This window comes from Salmo salar, chromosome 29 (assembly GCF_965601325.2).
Source record: "Salmo salar chromosome 29, fSalSal1, whole genome shotgun sequence".
Taxonomy (NCBI): Eukaryota; Metazoa; Chordata; class Actinopteri; order Salmoniformes; family Salmonidae; genus Salmo; species Salmo salar.
This window is the reverse complement of record NC_138319.1, coordinates 19,791,593-19,811,663: the sequence shown is the minus strand read 5'-3', so window position 1 is coordinate 19,811,663 and position 20,071 is coordinate 19,791,593. Positions and strand designations below refer to the sequence as shown.

Sequence of the window (20,071 nt, the reverse complement as noted above, 5' to 3'; positions counted from 1 at the left end):
TTTAAAAATTAAATAAAATCGTGCCATCTGGTTTGCTTAATATAAGGAATTTGATTTATTACATATACTTTAACTTTTTACTTTTATTCAAGTATGACAATTGTGTACTTTTTCCACCACTAGACTCATCCCTCATTCAGTGTAGTAAAAGAGGGAGATAAGAGAGGAGCCTCTGTACCTCTCTATTAATGAAATTTGAGGAGCCCTGCTCTCTCATTGTAATTGAACTGAGAGATGTCACACATAGTGTCTGCTAATACAATTGAGAGATTGACCCAATACTGGAAATTTCACACACGATTAACACATTGTTAGCAATTCTGATGTTCTATGGCATGTGGAATTATTTGACAACAATGTATTTAGGAAATAAAAGTGCACTCTAAACGACTTCTGCACTAAGTCATGTTTAATGAGCCAGTGAGGCTTTTGCTCTTACCTCTCTGAACCTTCCTGAGACTTAAAGCTCTCTGCCTCACTATGACTGGGTGACAATTGACTTAATATTTTAATCATCATTTTTCCCCCTATAATTATAATCTGATAAATGTTGTGTGAGGGTGTGAAGTCAACTTTGATAACTTTAGCAGCTGGTCAGGAAAGGCTGATCTTACATCATACAACTTTTCAACGGGCACAGTCCAAATAATCTGAGAGTGGTAATTACAGTGCCTTCGGTAGGTATTCAGACGTCAGACCCCTTGACTTTTTCCACATTTCGTTACGTTACAGCCTTATTCTAAAATTGATTAAATAAATACAAATCCTCAGCAATCTACACACAAATACCCCATAATGACAAAGCGAAAACGTTTTTTTTTTATTCAAAAAAACCAAAATACTTTATTTACGTAAGTATTCAGACCCTTTGCTATGAGACTCAAGCTCAGGTGCATCCTGTTTCCATTGATCATCCTTAAAATGATTCTCAATTTTAGAATAAAGCTGTAACGTAACAAAATATGGAAAAGGTCAAAGGGTCTGAATACTTTCCAAAGGCACTGTAGGTTACCTTCAGTTTGGCAATGATTGGCCTCTGTTTGGTTCTGCCATTGGTCCACTGGTGAGATTTCCCTATGCCAGCTTTGTCCCCCCATCCCCTCCACGTGTTGTGTGCAGCCACATGAAATGTCTTGCCTGGCGTTTTACCGCCACATCTCCATGGCAACCAGTTGCTGCCCACGTCCGAGTAGATTTGTGGGCTGTGATTGGTTGGTCTTGACCCCCTTTGTTTCCCCCTCTCTCTCACACACACACGGACAAACACGTACGCTCCCTTTTCCCATCCCTGCCTGAATTAATCTTCCACTGATAAACAGTCTAGTAAAAAATATTGCAGCAGTTTAATTTTATTAGTAATATATGGGCCCATGTTGACTCTACAACCTAGAATATTAAATGTTCATGTCTTGTATGTAATAACAGAATACATGTAATATTAAACATTACTGTTGTACCCACAATGTTACAAGTACATTTTCAGCTCTTTGAACTATTTCAAAGAGATTTGAGAAGGTTTTGTTCATTTACAATGATAAATAACTCCATGACGAGTGGTGAGTGATTTGTAAGCCAAGCTTTCATGTATATTGGGTTGTATGTTTGGGCGGTATCCTGATTTCCGTGCCTTTATACCGTGCCTGTGCCATCCTGGGATAGACAGTATTACCGGTAGTGCAGACAGGGGGCGCCAAAAGAAATTAGGATGTAAACATCTACCAGAATGCTAACAAGTACTAAGGAATCGCCATAGTGGATGCTAGGTAAATGCTAACGAGTGCATGAAAAAGTGACTACCAAGACAACAAAAAAAACAGCACATAAGGTTATGCAAGTACAGTACCAGTCAAAAGTTTGGACACACCTTCTCATTCAAGGGTTTTTCTTTATTTTTTTACTATTTTCTACATTGTAGAATAATAGTGAAGACATCAAAACTATGAAATAACACATATGGAATCATGTAGTAACCAAAAAAGTGTTAAACAAATCAAAATATATTTGAGATTCTTCAAAGAAGCCACCCTTTACCTTGATGACAGCTTTGCACACTCTTTGCATTCTCTCATGAGGAACTCCGTTTGCATAACGCACAAAATAAATATTACGCAGCAGGGCTCTTAATCCAGGAGGGGATTGTCTCTGCTGCTGTTACCAAGAAGCTTGATATTGCGAGCTAACATTAGTGGCTAATGTTAGGAAGTTAACAAAAAACCTAGCTGGAGAGACTTATTTGGGGCATCTTACAGTGAAGGAAAAAAGTATTTGATCCCCTGCTGATTTTGTACGTTTGCCCACTGACAAAGACATGATCAGTCTATAATTTTAATGGTAGGTTTATTTGAACAGTGAGAGACAGAATAACAACAACAACATAAAATACAGAAAAACGGCATGTCAAAAATGTTATAAATTGATTTGCATTTTAGTGAGGGAAATAAGTATTTGACCCCCTCACAATCAGAAAGATTTCAGGCTCCCAGGTGTCTTTTATACAGGTAACGAGCTGAGATTAGGAGCACACTCTTAAAGGGAGTTAAAGAAAAACTTTTTTCCCTCACTGTAGATAGTTAACTTAATAGTTATATACATACATATACAGAGCATTCAGGAAAGTATTCAGACTCTTTCCCTTTTTCCACATTTTGTTACCTTACAGCCTTATTCTAAAACTCTCATTCTATACACAATTCCCCATTTACAAATGTATATTACATTTTTTTAACCTTATTTACATAAGTATTCAGACCCTTTCCTCTAAGTATCATAATTGAGTTCAGGTGCATCCTATTTCTATTGATCATCCTTGATGTTTCTACAACTTGATTGGAGTCCATCTGTGGTAAATTCAATTGATTGGACATGATTTGGAAAGGCGTATAACCTGTCTATATAAGTTCCCACAGTTTACAGTGCATGTCAGAGCGAAAAACCAAGCCATGAGTCGAAGGAATTGTCCGTAGAGCTCCGAGACAGGATTGTGTCAAGGCACAGATCTGGGGAAGGGTACCAAAACATTTCTGCACAATTGAAGGTCCAAGAGAACAGTGGCCTCCATCATTCTTAAATGGAAGAAGTTTGGAACCACCAAGACTCTTCCTAGAGCTACCCGCCCAGCCAAACGGAGCAATCGGGGGGGAAAAGGGCCTTGGTCAGGGAGGTGACCGAGAACACGATGGTCACTCTGACAGAGCTCCAGAGCTCCTCTGTGGCGATGGGAGAACCTTCCAGAAGGGCAACCATCTCAGCAGCACTCCACCAATCAGGCCTTTATGGAACAGTGGCCAGATGGAATCCACTCCTCCAGTAAAAGGCACATGACAGCCCGCTTGGATTTTGCCAAAAGGCACCTAAAGAACTCTCAGACCATGGTCTGATAAAAATATGATTGAACTCTTTGGCCTGAATGCCAAGCATCACGTCTGGAGGAAACCTGGCACCATCCCTACGGTGAAGCATGGTGGTGGCAGCATCATGCTGTGGGGATGTTTTTCAGTGGCAGGGACTGGGAGAGTAGCCATGATTGAGGGAAAGATGAACGGAGAAAAGTACACAGAGATCCTTGATGAAAACCTGCTCAGGACCTCAGACTGGGGCGAAGGTTCACCTTCCAAAAGGACAACGAACCTAAGCACACTGCCAAGACAACGCAGGAGTGGCTTCGGGACAAGTCTCTGAATGTCCTTGAGTGGCCCAGCCAGAGCCCGGACTTGAACTTGATTGAACATTTCTGGAGAGACCTGAAAATAGCTGTGCAGCAACGCTCCCCATCCAACCTGACAGCTTGAGAGGATCTGCAAAGAAGAATGGGAGAAACTCTCCAAATACAGGTGCACCAAGCTTGTAGCGTCATAACCAAGAAGACTCGAGGCTCTAATCTCTGCCAAAGGTGCTTCAATGAAGTACTGAGTGAAGGGTCTGAATACTTATGTAATTCAGACCCTTTACTCAGACCCTTTTGTATTTTTACAAGTGACTTGATCACCTCACTTAAGTTGCGCTGCAGGAGTGACTCACCTCACGAATAAAAAATAATCTAACAGGCGAAGCGATTAACGCGGTCTGCTTTATCTATTACCTAATGCACAAGTTGACTGCAGGTATTTATTTAAAATGTACACATTTTAATTGATTAAACTGTATTGGAAAATCAGTGGGTATTTCAGAATACCCTGGCATACAGTATACGGCCCAACCCTAGGTTGTACTGTCTCTGCTTGTAATGAGACCCTGGTTTCTTTCTCCATCCTTACTCACAGCAAATATGTGTTTTAAAGTTATAGATTTTGCTGATTGATTTCTTGTGTATTTGACTGTTGTAAATTGTGAAATAATTCAGCATTAGCTGCTGTTGCTACCATGTAACGTCGCCTTATTGAATTTGAAATAAACCATTCTCTCTTATCCAGGTATGGCCGGGGCTATCCACTACCTGTCAGATTTGACCCAGCCTGAGTCTTCCTGCTTCCCTGCATTTGAACTTTAACCTTTGGGTCGTAGACGGACCTCATCCCCCTTTCATTACGAACATTTGGGAGAGTGCGATGAGCAGGGCTCTTGGATGAGGGGGTTTGGGGTGTGATGGACCCCTGGCGTCTTGACGAAGGGAACCCTCATCCCAGAACTGCAGCCTGTGGAGGGCTGCTGTCCCCTGCTCCGGTTTTTCAGACACATGGACGGAGGAAAAACACCCCAAAGCCCTAGGCCTTTAACTCTGTAAACGCTGTGTGTGTGTGTGTGTTGGGGTTTTGTTGTGAATGGGAAGAAAATTCTGTTTTGTTCATGGATCTTTGCCTCTGCATGCCTATCCATATCTCCTTCTCTGTATGTGATGTCTAATCTTTGTCCCACACCAGTTTTTATTGCTACTCCCTCTTCCCTAGAGACTAATTATCTTTGCATGGGGACATCAGAAAACATGTATTTGCCTTGGAATGTGCGTGTCAGTCAAATGTTAATGTCTAACAGTAAATTGGAGTGGCTTTTTGTATGTCACTGTGTTTTGTCCCATTTTCAATTTGGTTAATGTGCTGAAGAGAGGACTTTTGTTAAATGCCGCTTTGACCTTTTCCCGTGGATATTGTTTCCCTCAGGCGAACAGCGTTACATTATGAATGTTGTACAATAAACTGGGCTTCAATTGCTGACTTACCGAGTGATTACAGTACAACGTCTTAAATAAAATGCATTCTTACCTTCCTTTAGAGGACTGACTGCTTAGGTTTGGTTTTGGGGGTGGAAAACAATGGTCAATAGTCAAAGTGGTGCATCTCAATATGAGGTACCGAACAGATGGCTTTATTTAACATATGAGTAGGAGGAAGTCTAACGGGGTTTGGCCAATTAGTGTTCTTTAGAAAGCCACCTCAGGCCAATGTGAGTGTTACATAAATATTAATTACGCCCACCTATCACTTCCAAGTTAGGACTGCCATTGCCTGGAGTTATATGTACTGTTAAGTCACCCAAAGCTAACATTCTGGGATGACTCGGTGTTTGAGTATTTCTTTCTGCAGTGGTATTGAACTACATGACTACAACGGTGCAATACAAGTTAACAAGGAGAAATGTGGCTTCTGGCTGATTTTATGTAAGAATACAAGCAAGAGAGGAGGATACCATTCTATAGAATGTTTAGGGAGTGTCTCATTCATTTGGTCTACATTTTATCTGAGGGGAACAGTTTTCCTTCCAGATGGTAATATTTTCATTAAACAAATATGACATCCAAGTATAAAACCTTCCATCTCAAAGCACGACTGAACAGTGAGAAGGCAGTCACGGACAACTTTAAAGTGAATAAATGAACACTAACTTCTATCGGAAGGAAACTTTATTAACCATTTCATGGATGGATCATTTCTATTTTTTTGGAATGTAAAATGTCATAAACCAACCGTCTGGTACAACAGTAAAAGCAAATCCTAACTCTAGCTCTACAAATTACATTTTAAACCTTGGTTGCATAGTTAAATGATCATATTAGCCAAACTTATACACAACATCCAATAGTAACACTTACCATAAATTAGATCTCCTTCCTTGGTTCTGCTGTAATAGTGTCTACGTACCCAGTTTGCCGGCTAACATCTACAAATGGAGCAACATCCTCAAGGACATTCCAAGTCAATGACAGTTGTATCATTAACACTGGGTGGTTAGTTAAGATCTGTTTTAACAGATGGTAATGTCCCATATCCTGCTCAGAAAAGAGTCAACTCCCTATCTTAGGACACTTCCACATGATTGCCTTTGTGGAGGGGGTTGAGTGCCTGATCCACTCTGACAAATACGTGTAAACAGAAGAACATGTCCTGGTACTTTCACCCAAATGGTCAGTACCAGCTTTAGGACCTGGTCAACCATTGGGACATGGGACCTCTACTACGCAAACCATTTAGCAAACCATTTTGTATTCTCTGAAATGCAAAAGGGTTTCAGATTCATACATGAAAACCATTTTTACCACAGTAAATGTGTACAGCGCTGTACCTACCTACGCAGAACCAGTTGGCCGTTAACACTCTAATGTGCGATGTTTAAATGGCGAACAGATGGTACATCGTGTTTGAGGAACTAGGCTACTGAAAGAGTACAGATAGCTTTTGTGACTACCACTACTTTGTCTAGAGATTATTGCAGCACAGAAATTGAGAATCCATAAGTAAGCAGTGTCACTGTGGTGGGCCATCAGTCAGAAAAACTTCCCATATGCAAAATGTAATCCAGTTGCAACCTGCGTGCATGTGTGAAACAAACATATATAGTTTTGGGATAATCCTCATTCTGGTTGAGCTCCTTACTGTACAAACTGAAGTCTCTCTGAGAACCATGGCTGAACTTCTATGGGGATCACATCTCGCTTCGATTGGAAATGGATGCTTAGAGATTATGGCGTAGGTAGAGTTGTGGTAGGTTTCACCATACCCATGCAGCCACTGACTGAAATTGTCATTTGAAACCACGTGACTTGGTCTCAATTGGGGGTCCGTCTGGTTGATTTGATTCTACATTTACATTTTAGTCAGTTAGCAGACGCTCTTATCCAGAGTGACTTACAGTAGGGAGTCCATACATTTTTCCTACATTTTTTTGTACTGGTCCCCCATAGGAATCGAACCCACAACCCTGGTGTTGCAAGCGCCAAGCTCTACCAACTGAACTACGCATTCCCTGCCAGTTTGTGGTGTCCTGATCCAGAGCGCCGAATCGCCACAGTCAGCACCACAGGAATACACACATGCATCCACAATGTGAATGAAATGCTGCAAACAAATCGGCCTCTCATAATTACCTCTCTCTCCAGCACACATAATAGGTCTGATAAATCCAGGTCGGTTTTCTTTCCCTTCACAGCAAATGGGCACAATTTGCACAACGCATCCTGACAAGTGTTTATTGTCTAACATTTTCTCAGTGTTAGGCGAACACAGGCAGCAACAGAGAGAAGCCCAATTATTCAGCCTCATAATAGGAAAGTCTTTGAACCTTTTAAGCCATATAAACGCCTTTTGTTTTCAACTTCTCCAAGGTGTCTTTCAATTCAAATTTGCTATTGCTCCTGTACAGTTTAGATAGTGGTTGGTCTTATGCCCTTGTTCCTGGATCAGTTTCTCTACCCTAATGTTTACTTGAATCGATATTCATCTAAAAGCAATGTGCTGATCTTGGGTAAGCTTTCGTCATCAACTTCCACCGTTTGGTATCTGTGGCATGAACACCCATCTACAGGAGTCTGTGAGCGACTCAGTACATATCACAGTCACAGGCAAGACCATGCCCATCAAGATGGCATTGCCAGCAGAAAAGACTGAGGTGGAAAGTTATGCTTTTGTGAAAAAAGTGGGCAAGATAGAGGAAGGGTGAATGACAGTGAAATCCAAGCCATGGAGATACGGCGATAAATTCAGCCCGTCTTTGTCCAGAAGACCACCGCCTGCAGCACAGGTCCCCAGAAGGCAGTTTGTCTCTAAAGGTGGTTGTCTGTAACTTGTCCCTAGGACTTGGGCTGATGGTGAAGGTATAACAGTGGCAGACAGATTGTAAAATGTCCCCTCCTCTCCTTGTCCTGTCTGTTCTGCTCGTGATGAGGTCACCATGAAGGAGAAGAAACGGAGGGGACGCCGCAGTGACTGGCAGCCTTTACCTCTTCTCTGGTGTCCGGAACACCTGTTCGTAGGGCGGAGGTGGGTGGTTGCAGTACGAGGGCGGTGGAGGGTAGGCGCTCATGTGGGCAGGGCCGGGCTGGATGGGGTAGGTGGGGGTGAGGGGTGATGTCATGACGCCAGGGTCGCCGTAGCCCACCATGCCAGGTTGCTGGGATACTGCACGGGGAAGACAGAGAGCGATAACTGTTAATCATCTTTTTACAAATGTGTGGTACAAATATACATTCTGTGAACAAAAGTGTGTGTGTGTGTGTGTGTGTGTGTGTGTGTGTGTGTGTGTGTGTGTGTGTGTGTGTGTGTGTGTGTGTGTGTGTGTGTGTGTGTGTGTGTGTGTGTGTGTGTGTGTGTGTGTAATGTGATTTGTGGAACTACTTAATGTGTGTGGGTCTGGTGATTGCATGCTCACTTGCATTTCCTGTTTCCTTAAAAAAACATAACAGTGCACCAGGCACTACTGTAATCATTGCCATTACAATCAAACTTTGCTGTACAAAAAGCTGTCTTTTGATTGTTTTCAAAATGGAGATGAAGCATAATACACTTGGCAGCCCAATCATCTGTACCACTACTTGAAAGTCAATTTCTGAACTGATTGAAAATAACACATGATTCAATTTGGAAACCCATTCTGAATGAACACTTACAATTTGTTTTCCATGTTCCCTGATATAAACATGAAAGGAATAAGCCACGTTAATAGGTTTATTGATGCTTTGTGACGCACAACAACCCAGTGAGAGCAAAACAAAAGAAATGACGGTGTTCTCCCTCATGTTCATTTCTCCAGTGTCTGGAACTCCATAGCCATCGAACTCAAGAATGAAATTAAACCTCCATATATTATTGGAGCACTGAATACAATTTTCTGCATGACTGAATGATATAATGAACGATCCCATTTATTTTTGCCCTTTCAAATAGCTTTCGTTGGGAAAGCTGGCAGTATGATTAGGTGCCCTACTTTTCAGTCCGAATAGCAGTTTGAAGTCTTGGAAAAGTTTGGGAGTCAAAGGGCCAGTGACTGTGGAGCTCGCTGATTCGCTTAACATTTCTACTAATGTCTCAACTCAACAAAGTTCTGAATTCTGGAAACATCTCTCTTTCATTAACTTCATCCACTCTTCTACTCATCCTCCCTCATCAAATCTTCTGTGTAAAGAAGATGGAGAGGTTGAAGCATAAAACGTTTCACGGTAACGAAAGAGTGTGCGGTTCTCCTACTCTCAGTGACTCCTGGGGGGACACCGATAACGACGAGCAACACATCGTGCTGCTACACCGGCAGTCCAAGGTGGAGGACGGGTTCTGTTCCTCTCTGGATAGATCCAGGAGAAACCTAGAGGCCTTTCTAACCTGGGTCAATCATGATTTACAGCTACAAGGTCCATGCTCCCCTTCATGTTTATCCCATGTGTAACTCTGTGTTGTTGTTTTTTGTCGCACTGCTTTGCTTTATCTTGGCCAGGTCGCAGTTGTAAATGAGAACTTGTTCTCAACTGGCCTACCTGTTTCAATAAAGGTGAAATAAAATGTAAAAAAAATATCGTACATGATTTGAAGCAGCCTCAATAAACTCACTTTCAATGACAGAGCACCTACGAAAGCACCATCTCTAGCTCTTTTATTTCTATACCAGATGGTTAACTAGGGAAGGAAAGGTGGTGGTAAAAAATAGACAAGCTACAGTACAAGCAGGTTGGTTGGACCCCCTCCGGGTAATGCGTGGCTAGCTCATTTTGAATATGCAAATGAAATGTCACCAGATATCTTTCCTACTGGTCATTCTGCAACAGCTGGAAGTTGAGAGGTCATATTGCTGGCATCCTATTTGTTTACAGTCGACTTCGTTCTGAATAAGCAGAAAAAGAAAAGCGAAGGAAACTGCTGTGACTGGAGTTTTGCCATCAGTAGGATTTAGTCTGGGGAAGTTCAAGTTGACCAGAGTCAGCGATATTTATACACTATTTCTGAGATGTTGTGTGAGGTGATTTTCTACCTTGTTGACAACTAATTCAACTAATTTGTGGGATAAGGGTGGCAACTGTGACCCGGTTGTCTTGAGACTGGTTGCGATCGGTCGGATGAAAGGTTTAGGAAGCGGAAGGTTTGGAACTCACTTCTAAACACTCCCATCACACTGCGAAAACAACAAACCAAACACTTCTCTGATATGAAAGAACAGCTCCACCACCAACCTGTCTCTATTTAAACTGCGGGCGTTGCATCATTGGTTGTCATCATTAAAGAGGATGGTAATGGAGAATAACAAAACATATACATGATTGTAAGATGGTCTGACACTAGGACAGCATTTTCTCTTTCAGCCTCCTTCTAAACAGCTCACAGCCCCCACTGACACAGGAAGCAATACATCAACTATCTATGACAAACATCCCACACACTTTTCCCACAACTAAGAATACAACAGGTAGACCTTACAGTGAAATGCTTACTTACAGGCTCTAACCAATAGTGCAAAAAAAGGTATTAGGTGAACAATAGGTAAGTAAATAAATAGAACAACAGTAAAAAGACAGTGAAAAATAACAGTAGCGAGGCTATATACAGTAGCGAGGCTACATACAGGCACCGGTTAGTCAGGCTGATTGAGGAAGTATGTACATTTAGATATGGTTAAAGTGACTGCATATATGATAAACAGAGAGTAGCAGTAGCGTAAAAGAGGGGTTGGCGGGTGGTGGGACACAATGCAGATAGCCCGGTTAGCAATGGTTGGTCGAGCCAATTGAGGTAGTATGTAAATGAATGTATAGTTAAAGTGACTAAAGTAGCAGCAGCGTAAAAGAGGGTTGGGGGGGGGGGCACACAATGCAAATAGTCCAGGTAGCCATTTGATTACCTGTTCAGGAATCTTATGGCTTGGGGGTAAAAACTGTTGAGAAGCCTTTTTGTCCTAGACTTGGCACTCCGGTACCGCTTGCCATGCAGTAGTAGAGAGAACAGTCAATGACTGGGGTGGCTGGGGTCTTTGACAATTTTTAGGGCCTTCCTCTGACACCGCCTGGTGTAGAGGTCCTGGATGGCAGACAGCTTAGCCCCAGTGATGTACTGGGCCGTACGCACTACCCTCTGTAGTGCCTTGCGGTCAGAGGCCGAGCAATTGTCGTACCAGGCAGTGATGCAACCAGTCAGGATGCTCTCGATGTTGCAGCTGTGGCTCAGTTGGTAGAGCATGGTGTTTGCAACGCCAGCATGGTGTATGCAATGCCAGGGTTGTGTGTTCGATTCCCACGGGGGGCCAGTACAATTTATTTATTTTTTTAAATGCATGAAATGAAATGTATGCATTGACTACTGTAAGTCGCTATGGATAAGAGTGTCTGCTAAATGACTAAAATGTAAATGTAGAACCTTTTGAGGATCTGAGGACCCATGAGGGGGAATAGGCTTGACGTGCCCTCTTCACGACTATCTTGGTGTGTTTGGACCATTCTAGTTTGTTGGTGATGTGGACACCAAGGAACTTGAAGCTCTCAATGGTCACACAAGTATGTGTGTTTTTGGTTTTACTATCCTTCGGACAAGTGGAGACATTTCGCTGGTCCCCACAAGGAAAAATGCTATTTTAGGCTTAGGGGTTAGGGTTTCAATTAAGGTTAAGGTTAGAATTAGGGTTAGATTTAGGGTTAAGGTGAGGGAAATAGCATTTTGAATGGGAATGAATTGTTTGGTCCCCACAAGGTTAGTTAAGCAAACGTCTATGTGAGTGCGTGCGTGTCTGTGTCTCGGCCACGTACACAGGTTTGCAGTGCATGGCCTCCAGATTGCGGGCCTGGCAAAGACTAGGGCAAATCAGTTGGTTAGTTACTACTCTGTTTCAGCTGTAATGGGCAGCCTAGCTGTTTGGAGAAGGAAGTGCTTTCTGACCCTTTGAGTGTCCATGCATACATACCAATTTGTAAAGTTGCCATGGAAATTGAAAATAAGTACTAGGAGAAAAGTCTGTCTCCAACCAATGCTGCCAAGTTTGCAATCAACAGCCTTGGAAACCAAAACTATACACATTAATTTAGCCTAAATAGATGACTTGGATTTAGAGCGGCTGTGTGTGTGTGTGTGTTGGTTATCCAGCACACAATCTCATCAGAACCAGAAGGTTTGAATCTCACTTCTAAACACTCCCATCACACTGAGGAAGCAACAACACACCAAAACCTTTTCTGACATGAAGGAACACATCCCCCACCCTGGCTGCTATTTCCACTTCACTGCGGGCGTTGCATCATTGGCCGTCATCATTGAAGAGGACGGTCATGGAGAATAACAACAAATATACAGTGCCTTCAGAAAGAATGCACACCCTTCAACTTGTTCCACAATTTTGTTATCAAAAAAATGTTAGATAATTCAATTCTTAGTACAGACGCCTACATTCAACACAAACAAACCATTACCAAGACATTTTGCCTTCAGTACATGTACAGTGCCTTTAGAATGTATTCACAACCCTTAACAGGTTTTGTTGTGTTACAGCCTGAATTTAAAATGGATTAAATTGAGATTGTGTGTGACTGGCCTACACACAATACCCCATAATGTCAAAGTGGAATTATATTTTTTGAATTATTTACAAATTCATTAAATATGAAAAGCTGAAATGTCTGGAGTGAATAAGTATTCAACCCCTTTGTTACAGCAAGCCTGAATAAGTTCAGGAGTAAAACATTTGCTTAACAGGTCACATAATAAGTTGCATGGACTCATTCTGTGTGCAATAATAGTATTTAACATTATTTTTTAATGACTACCTCATCTCTGTACCCCACACATACAATTATCTGTAAGGTACTCAGTTGAGCAGTACATTTGAAAGACATATTCAACCACAAAGACCAGGGAGGTTTTCCAATGTCTCGCAAAGGGCACCTATTGGTAGATGGGTAATAAAAAAAGCAGACATTGTATATCTCTTTGAGCATGGTTAAGTTATTAATTACACTTTGGTTGGTGTGTCAATACAACCAGTCACTACAAAGAAAAAGGCATCCTTCCTAACACAGTTGCCGGAGAGGAAGGAAACCACTCAGGGATTTCACTATGAGGCCAATGGTGACTTTAGTGTTGTGGAGTAACTACAATGTTGTTGATCCATTCTCAGTTTTCTCCAATCACAGCCATTAAGCTCTGTTTTAACCTAAATGGCAGACTGAAAACGAAGCCTGTACAGAATAAAAATCTACCAAAACACACATCCTGTTTGCAGTAAGGCATTAAAAGTAAAACTGCAAAAAATGTGGCAAAGAAATTAACTTTATGTCCTAAATACACATCGTTGTTTGGGGCAAATCTAACAACACATCACAGAGTACCACTTCATATTTTCAAGCATGGTGGTATCTAAATCATGTTATGAGTATGCTTGTCATTGGCAAGGACTAGGGAGGTTTTAGGATGAAAATAAACTGAATAGAGCTAAGCACAGGCAACAACAAAAAAAACTGCTCCCGTTTGCTTTCCAACCGACACTGGAAGACAAATTCACCTTTCAGCAGGACAATAACCTAAACCACAAGGCCAAATAGACACTGTAGTTGTTTACCAAGACGACATTGAATGTTCCTGAGTAGCCTAGTTACAGTTTTGACTTAAATTCAGCTTGGAAATCTATGGCAAGACTTGAAAACGGCCGTCTAGCAATGCTAAAAAAATAATAATAATAAAAATAAAAAAACTTAACAGAGCTTGAATTTAAAAAACAACGCTCTTAGAGACTTACCCAGAAAGACTCACAGCTGTAATCGCTGCCAAAGGTGATTCTAACATGTACTGATTCAGGGGTGTGAATACTTATGTAAATTCGATATTTCTGTATTTAATTTGAAATAAATTAGCAAACATTTCTAAAAACATGTTTTCACTGTCATTATGGGGGCATTTTGTGTACATGGGTGAGAGAAAAATCTATTTAATCCATTTTTAATTCAGGCTGCAACACAAAATGTGAAATAAGTCAAGGGTACCAATACAATCATCTACAATGCCTTCAGAAAGTAAAATGGTCTGACACTCGGACAGCAGTTCTCTTTCAGCCTCCTTCTAAACAGCTCACAGCCCCCACTGTGTTCTGACACAGGAAGCAACACATCAAATATTTATAACAAACATCCCACACACTGTTCCCACAACTAAGAGACAACACTGACATCCAGTGTGTGTTTTTTGGGTGGTTTTACTATCCTTGTAGGGGCCAGAAGTCCTCACAAGGATAGTAAAACAAGGAAAATTCAGACAAGTGGGGCCTTTTCACTGGTCCTCACAAAGAAAAAGGCTATTTTAGGCTTTGGGGTTAGGGTTACAATTAGGGTTAAGGTTAGGTTAAGGGAAAATAGGACTTTGAATGTGAATCAATTGTTTGGTCCCCATAAGGTTAGTAAATCAAACGTGCGTGTTTGTGTGTGCACATGTGCACGTGTCTCCAGATTGTGGGCCTGCCAAAGACTAGGGCAAACCAGTTGTCTAGGTACTGCTCTGCTTCAGCTGTCGTGGGCAGCCTAGCTGTTTGGAGGAGGAGATGCTTTCTGTACCCTTGAGTGTCTATGCATACAGGGACCTTTGAAATGTTTGGATCCTTTTTTTATGTACATTTGATTGGTGGATTGAAATAAAGTATTTAAAATGTGTGTGTGTATCCTGGTGAACACCAACATTCTGCGATGCATTATGCAGCATGAACACACACCAATTTGTAAAGTTGCCATGGGAATTGAAATTAAGTACTAGGAGAAAATAACAGTCTGTCTCCAACCCATGCTGCAGAGTTCGCAATCAGCAGCCTTGGAAACTAAAACCATACACATGCATTTAGCCTAAATACATTACTTGGATTCAGAGTGTGTGTGTGTGTGTGTGTGTGTGTGTGTGTGTGTGTGGTGTGTGTGTGTGTGTGTGTGTGTGTGTGTGTGTGTGTGTGTGTGTGTGTGTGTGTGTGTGTGTGTGTGTGTGTGTGTGTGTGTGTGTGTGTGTGTCTGTCTGTGTCTGTGTGTGTCTGTGTGTGTATATCTGTTGGTTATCCAGCACACAATCTCATCAGCAGCCATTTTAATTATCTCACTGCATATGAAATGAACATAATTAGGCCTGATTAAATGACCACACACACGACTGGTGACACAAGGCACTTCTGTGTTGTCTCTGTACTGCTGTGTTTGTTGTTGCTACTTGGCTACCTGCCAAACGTTTTCGCTTTTTACTCTTAATAACTGTTTTTAAGAAGTTTACCAAGGTCTTAGTTTTTCTACTTTTTCACCCCGGACGCGTTATCTGGACATAGATCTGCAGGACCTCCTCCGGCCGGAAGAAAGAACGCTAAGTTACATTATGCCCTCTCATTGCAATCGCTGTACACTTAATATACAGGAGAACTATCGCCTTATGGGGAGGATAGCCGAGTTGCAAGCTCGGCTTCAGACGCAATCGTTAGGCAAGTGCAATTTAAGAGTAGGAAAGGATGATACAGCGTCTGTGCCACCAGTAAATACAGGCAGTAGTGTTAATCCCCCTGCACAGTCCCCGCAGCCGGACAATTTTCTCAAGGCTTCTGGAAAGAAATGCTTTCGGTATGCTCAACCGGAGTCGCTCATTCAGCCGATAGAAACTTTCAACCGGTTCTCCCCACTAAGCAGCGAGTAGGAGTCTTCGCAGGCCAGAGCCTTCGCAGGTCTCTCCTCCACCTGCGAAAGAGTCTGAGCCGCTGAAGCCACCCACCATTAGCTCTGACAAATTGAAAACCCTAGTCATTGGCAACTCCATTATTCGCAATATTAGACTTAAAAAGGTTGATCCAGCAATCATAAATTGTTTATGAGGGGGCAAGGCTACCGACGTAAAGGCTAATCTGAAGATGGTGCTGGCTGAGGCTAAAACTGGCGAGTGTAGAGAGTATAGGGATATTGGTATCCACGGTGACACCAACAATGTTAGGGTGAAATAGTCAAAAGGTCACCAAGCGCAACATAACTTCATCATGTAACTTATCTAGAAAGAATGGTTGGCATCGACACATTTTCTCTAGCCCCCTCCCAGTTAGGGGGAGTGATGAGCTCTACAGCAGACTCTCACAACTCAATCGCTGGTTGAAAACTGCCCCTCCCAAAAGATAGACTTGTAGAAAACTGGCCCTCTTTCTGGGAATCCCCCACAAACAGGACAAAGCCTTGCCTGCTTAATGTTAGGACTATTTAATGTTACATCCCTCACTTCCAAGGCAGTCATAAACGAATGACTGATCATAACTTTGATGTGATTGGTCTGACTGAAACATGGCTCAAGCCTGATAAATGTACTGTGTTAAATGAGGCACCTCTTCCTGGTTACACTAGAGACCATATCCCCCACGCATCCCATTTACAACAGCAAATTTCAATAAAATAAAAAAAATGAAACTTAATGCATTTTTGTCTTTTGAGCTTCTAGTCATGAAATCTATGCAGCCTTCTCAATCACTTTTTATAGCTACTGTTTACAGGCCTTCCCTGAATTCCTATCGGACCTTGTAGTCATGGCAGATAACGTTCACATTTTTGATGACTTCAATATTCACTTGGAAAAGTCCACAGACCCACTCCAAAAGGCTTTTGGAGCCATCTGTGTCTGTCTCTGTCTCTGTCTGTCTGTCTCGCTCTCTGTCTGTCTCTCTCTCTGTCTGTCTCTCTCTCTCTCTCTGTCTGTCTCTATGTCTGTCTGACTCTCTGTCTGACTCTCTGTCTGTCTGTCTCTCTATCTGAAAAGTCAGCTGACATTTACTCCTGAGGTGCTGAACTGTTGCACCCTCTACAACCACTGTGATTGAGCTGTTGATGGGGCAGCATTGTTTTTAAGATGTCCACATAATGTATACTTTGGATGGCAGTACTGTTGTTTTTCTTCCGGATTCACTATGTAAATAAACACCCTTGCGGCTCCGCCAACTTTTTATTAGACAGACAGACAGACAGACAGACAGACAGACAGACAGACAGACAGACAGACAGACAGACAGACAGACACACAGACACACAGACACACACACACACACACACACACACACACACACACACACACACACACACACACACACACACACACACACACACACACCTTGGTATATTATCACCTGTAGCACTGTGAAGGCCAGTAAAGCTGTCACTGCAGATAGCTCAGTGGGGTAATTGGCACGTAGAATCGGTCTACTTCAGAGACATCTTCATCAGAATGAAACCTCATTGGATTTTAGAAAACTGATATTCCAATACTGATAGATCTATTTGTCTTGTTCGACATGGCAAAACAACAGGCTTACTATCAGCATATTCCACCAACAAAACAACATTGCACAAAGTTGCACATACAGGTACACATTAAGGGCTTAAGACTAAATCCATTTATAACCCAAATATCTAAGGGATAAAACTCCCAAAACAAAGCGCAAGTGTAAATTACTTTTGAAAATCAAGTGCAGTGTGATGTTGACACGTGTGTCTCTTTGTCTACTGACCTGGCGTGGATACGGGCTGCCTGGTGAAGGAGACGTTGAAGGCGGGCTCGACACTGAGGGGCAAGGGGTACATGCGCCTACGGATGAAGAAGCCCGCTCCGCAGCAGAACAGCACCCCCATCATCAGCATCAGCCTGGCGAGAGAGAGATAGTTCAAGATCTTTTGATAAGCACAGATCCTGGATGCACTGTGACCTCCACTGACCAAAGTGTCTGAGGTCGTAAGGTCATACAGTAACATCCCTAACAGACACTGCTGCTGGACCAATTGGAGCCACCGATTACCCGTGAGGGCGGGAACAGTGGAGGGTGAATAAACGTAAACACTATACTCACTTTTATATTTTGCACCTTTTGCAGAAAAAGCATTTTTCAATGTAACTTTTTTTGCCCACCTATTTCCATTGGGATTATAGTGTGCCAGCCAGAGATTTAAATCCCAAAACAGAAAGGGGAGGGAAGGGGACCAGCATCCCAAACAGTCCAGCAGTAATCTACTTAAAGACTGCACCAAAAGACCCTATGAATTTCTCATTTTAGCAGCTTAGTTAGGAGCCACTGTAACTTCTCAATTGAGAGAGAGGATATTGAGGCAGTACAGATTAATTGTAAAACACGTATCACCATCAATCTTGAAGATTTAAATGACTTGTCAACGCCGCAGCCAGACAGCTGATCAGACAAAATGGCAAAGCAGGAGCGTGATTTAGCAGCGGAATTATGTCTGTGATTACACCAAGTACATCACATATACCTAAAACCTCCATCTGAAAAAGGGTAAAAAGACATGATTAGGTAAAATGTGCAATTACACGTGTGTAATATACATTTGAGGAACCTGAGTAGACAGGGCACTATACATGATATCAGGAATAGTCTAAAACACCCTGCTTCCTTCCGACAGGATACCAACTCCAACTCAAGAAATAGTTCCATTAACACACACACACACAATATACAGTTGAAGTCGGAAGTTTACATACATTTTAGCCAAATACATTTAAACTTAGTTTTCACAATTCCTGACATTTAATCCAAGTAAAAATTCCCTGTCTTAGGTCAGTTAGGATCACCACTTAATTTTAAGAATGTGAAATGTCAGAATAACAGTAGAGAGAATAATTTATTTCAGCTTTAGTTTCTATCATCACATTCCCAGTGGGTCAGAAGTTTACATCCACTCAATTAGTATTTGGTAGCATTGCCTTTAAATTGTTTAACTTGGGTCAAACGTTTTGGGAAGCCTTCCACAAGCTTCCCACACTAAGTTGGGTGAATTTTGGCCCATTCCTCCTGACAGAGCTGCTGGAACTGAGTCAGGTTTGTAGACATCCTTGCTCGCACACGCTTTTTTCAGTTCTGCCCACAAATTTTCTCTAGGATTGAAGTCAGGGCTTTGTGATGGCCACTCCAATACCTTGACTTTGCTGTCCTTAAGCCATTTTGCCAAAACTTTGGAAGTATGCTTGGGGTCATTATCCATTTGGAAGACCCATTTGCGACCAAGCTTTAACTTCCTGACTGATGTCTTGAGATGTTGCTTCAATATATCCACATTATTCTCCCTCATGATGCCATCTATTTTGTGAAGTGCACCAGTCCCTCCTGCAGCAAAGCACCTCCCACAACATGATGCTGCCACCCCCGTGCTTCACGGTTAGGATGGTGTTCTTCGGCTTACAAGTTTCCCCCTTTTTCCTCCAAACATAACGATGGTCATTATGGCCAAACAGTTCTATGTTTGTTTCATCAGACCATGAGGACATTTCTCCAAAAGGTACGATCTTTGTCCCTATGTGCAGTTGCAAACTGTAGTCTGGCTTTTTTGGGCGGTTTATGAGCAGCGGCTTCTTCCTTGCTGAGCGGCCTGTCAGGTTATGTCGATATAGGACTCGTTTTACTGTGGATATAGATATTTTTGTACCTGTTTCCTCCAGCATCTTCACAAAGTCCTTTGCTGTTGTTCTGGGATTGATTTGCACTTTTCGCACCAAAGTACGTTCATCTCTAGGAGACAGAACGCGTCTCCTTCTTGAGCGGTATGATGGCTGTGTGGTCCCATGGTGTTTATACTTGCGTGCTATTGCTTGTCCATATGAACGTGGTACCTTCAGGCGTTTGGAAATTGCTTCCAAAGACTTGTGGAGGTCTACAATTTTGTTTCTGAGGTCTTGGCTGATTTCTTTTGATTTTCCCATGATGTCAAGCAGAGGCACTGAGTTTGAAGGTAGGCCTTGAAATACATCCAAAGGTACACCTCCAATTGACTCAAATGATGTCAATTAGCCTATCAGAAGCTTCTAAAGCCATGACATAACTTTCTGGAATTTTCCAAGCTGTTGAAAGGCACAGTCAACTTAGTGTACGTGAACCTCTAACCCACTGGAATTGTAATACAGTGATATAATCT

At 42.1% G+C, this 20,071-nt stretch overlaps 2 protein-coding genes across 2 annotated transcripts in view; one reads left to right on the top strand and one right to left on the bottom strand.

Moving 5' to 3' along the window:
* lancl2 (LanC lantibiotic synthetase component C-like 2 (bacterial)) overlaps positions 1-5,145 on the top strand; it is a 67,933-nt gene extending 62,788 nt beyond the window's left edge. Inside the window, exon 10 of the mRNA NM_001139970.1 lies at positions 4,410-5,145. Coding sequence (NP_001133442.1) covers positions 4,410-4,486 — 77 coding nt within the window. The 3' untranslated portion in view covers positions 4,487-5,145. The remainder of the gene's footprint in view (positions 1-4,409) is intronic.
* Positions 5,146-7,889: 2,744 nt separating this feature from the next.
* The window catches only part of LOC106590285 (WW domain binding protein VOPP1), a 94,208-nt gene continuing 82,026 nt past the window's right edge, over positions 7,890-20,071 (bottom strand). The window contains exons 4-5 of the mRNA XM_014181130.3: positions 17,662-17,795; positions 7,890-8,324 (exon numbers count right to left, since the gene is read on the bottom strand). Coding sequence (XP_014036605.2) covers positions 8,143-8,324; positions 17,662-17,795 — 316 coding nt within the window. The 3' untranslated portion in view covers positions 7,890-8,142. The remainder of the gene's footprint in view (positions 8,325-17,661; positions 17,796-20,071) is intronic.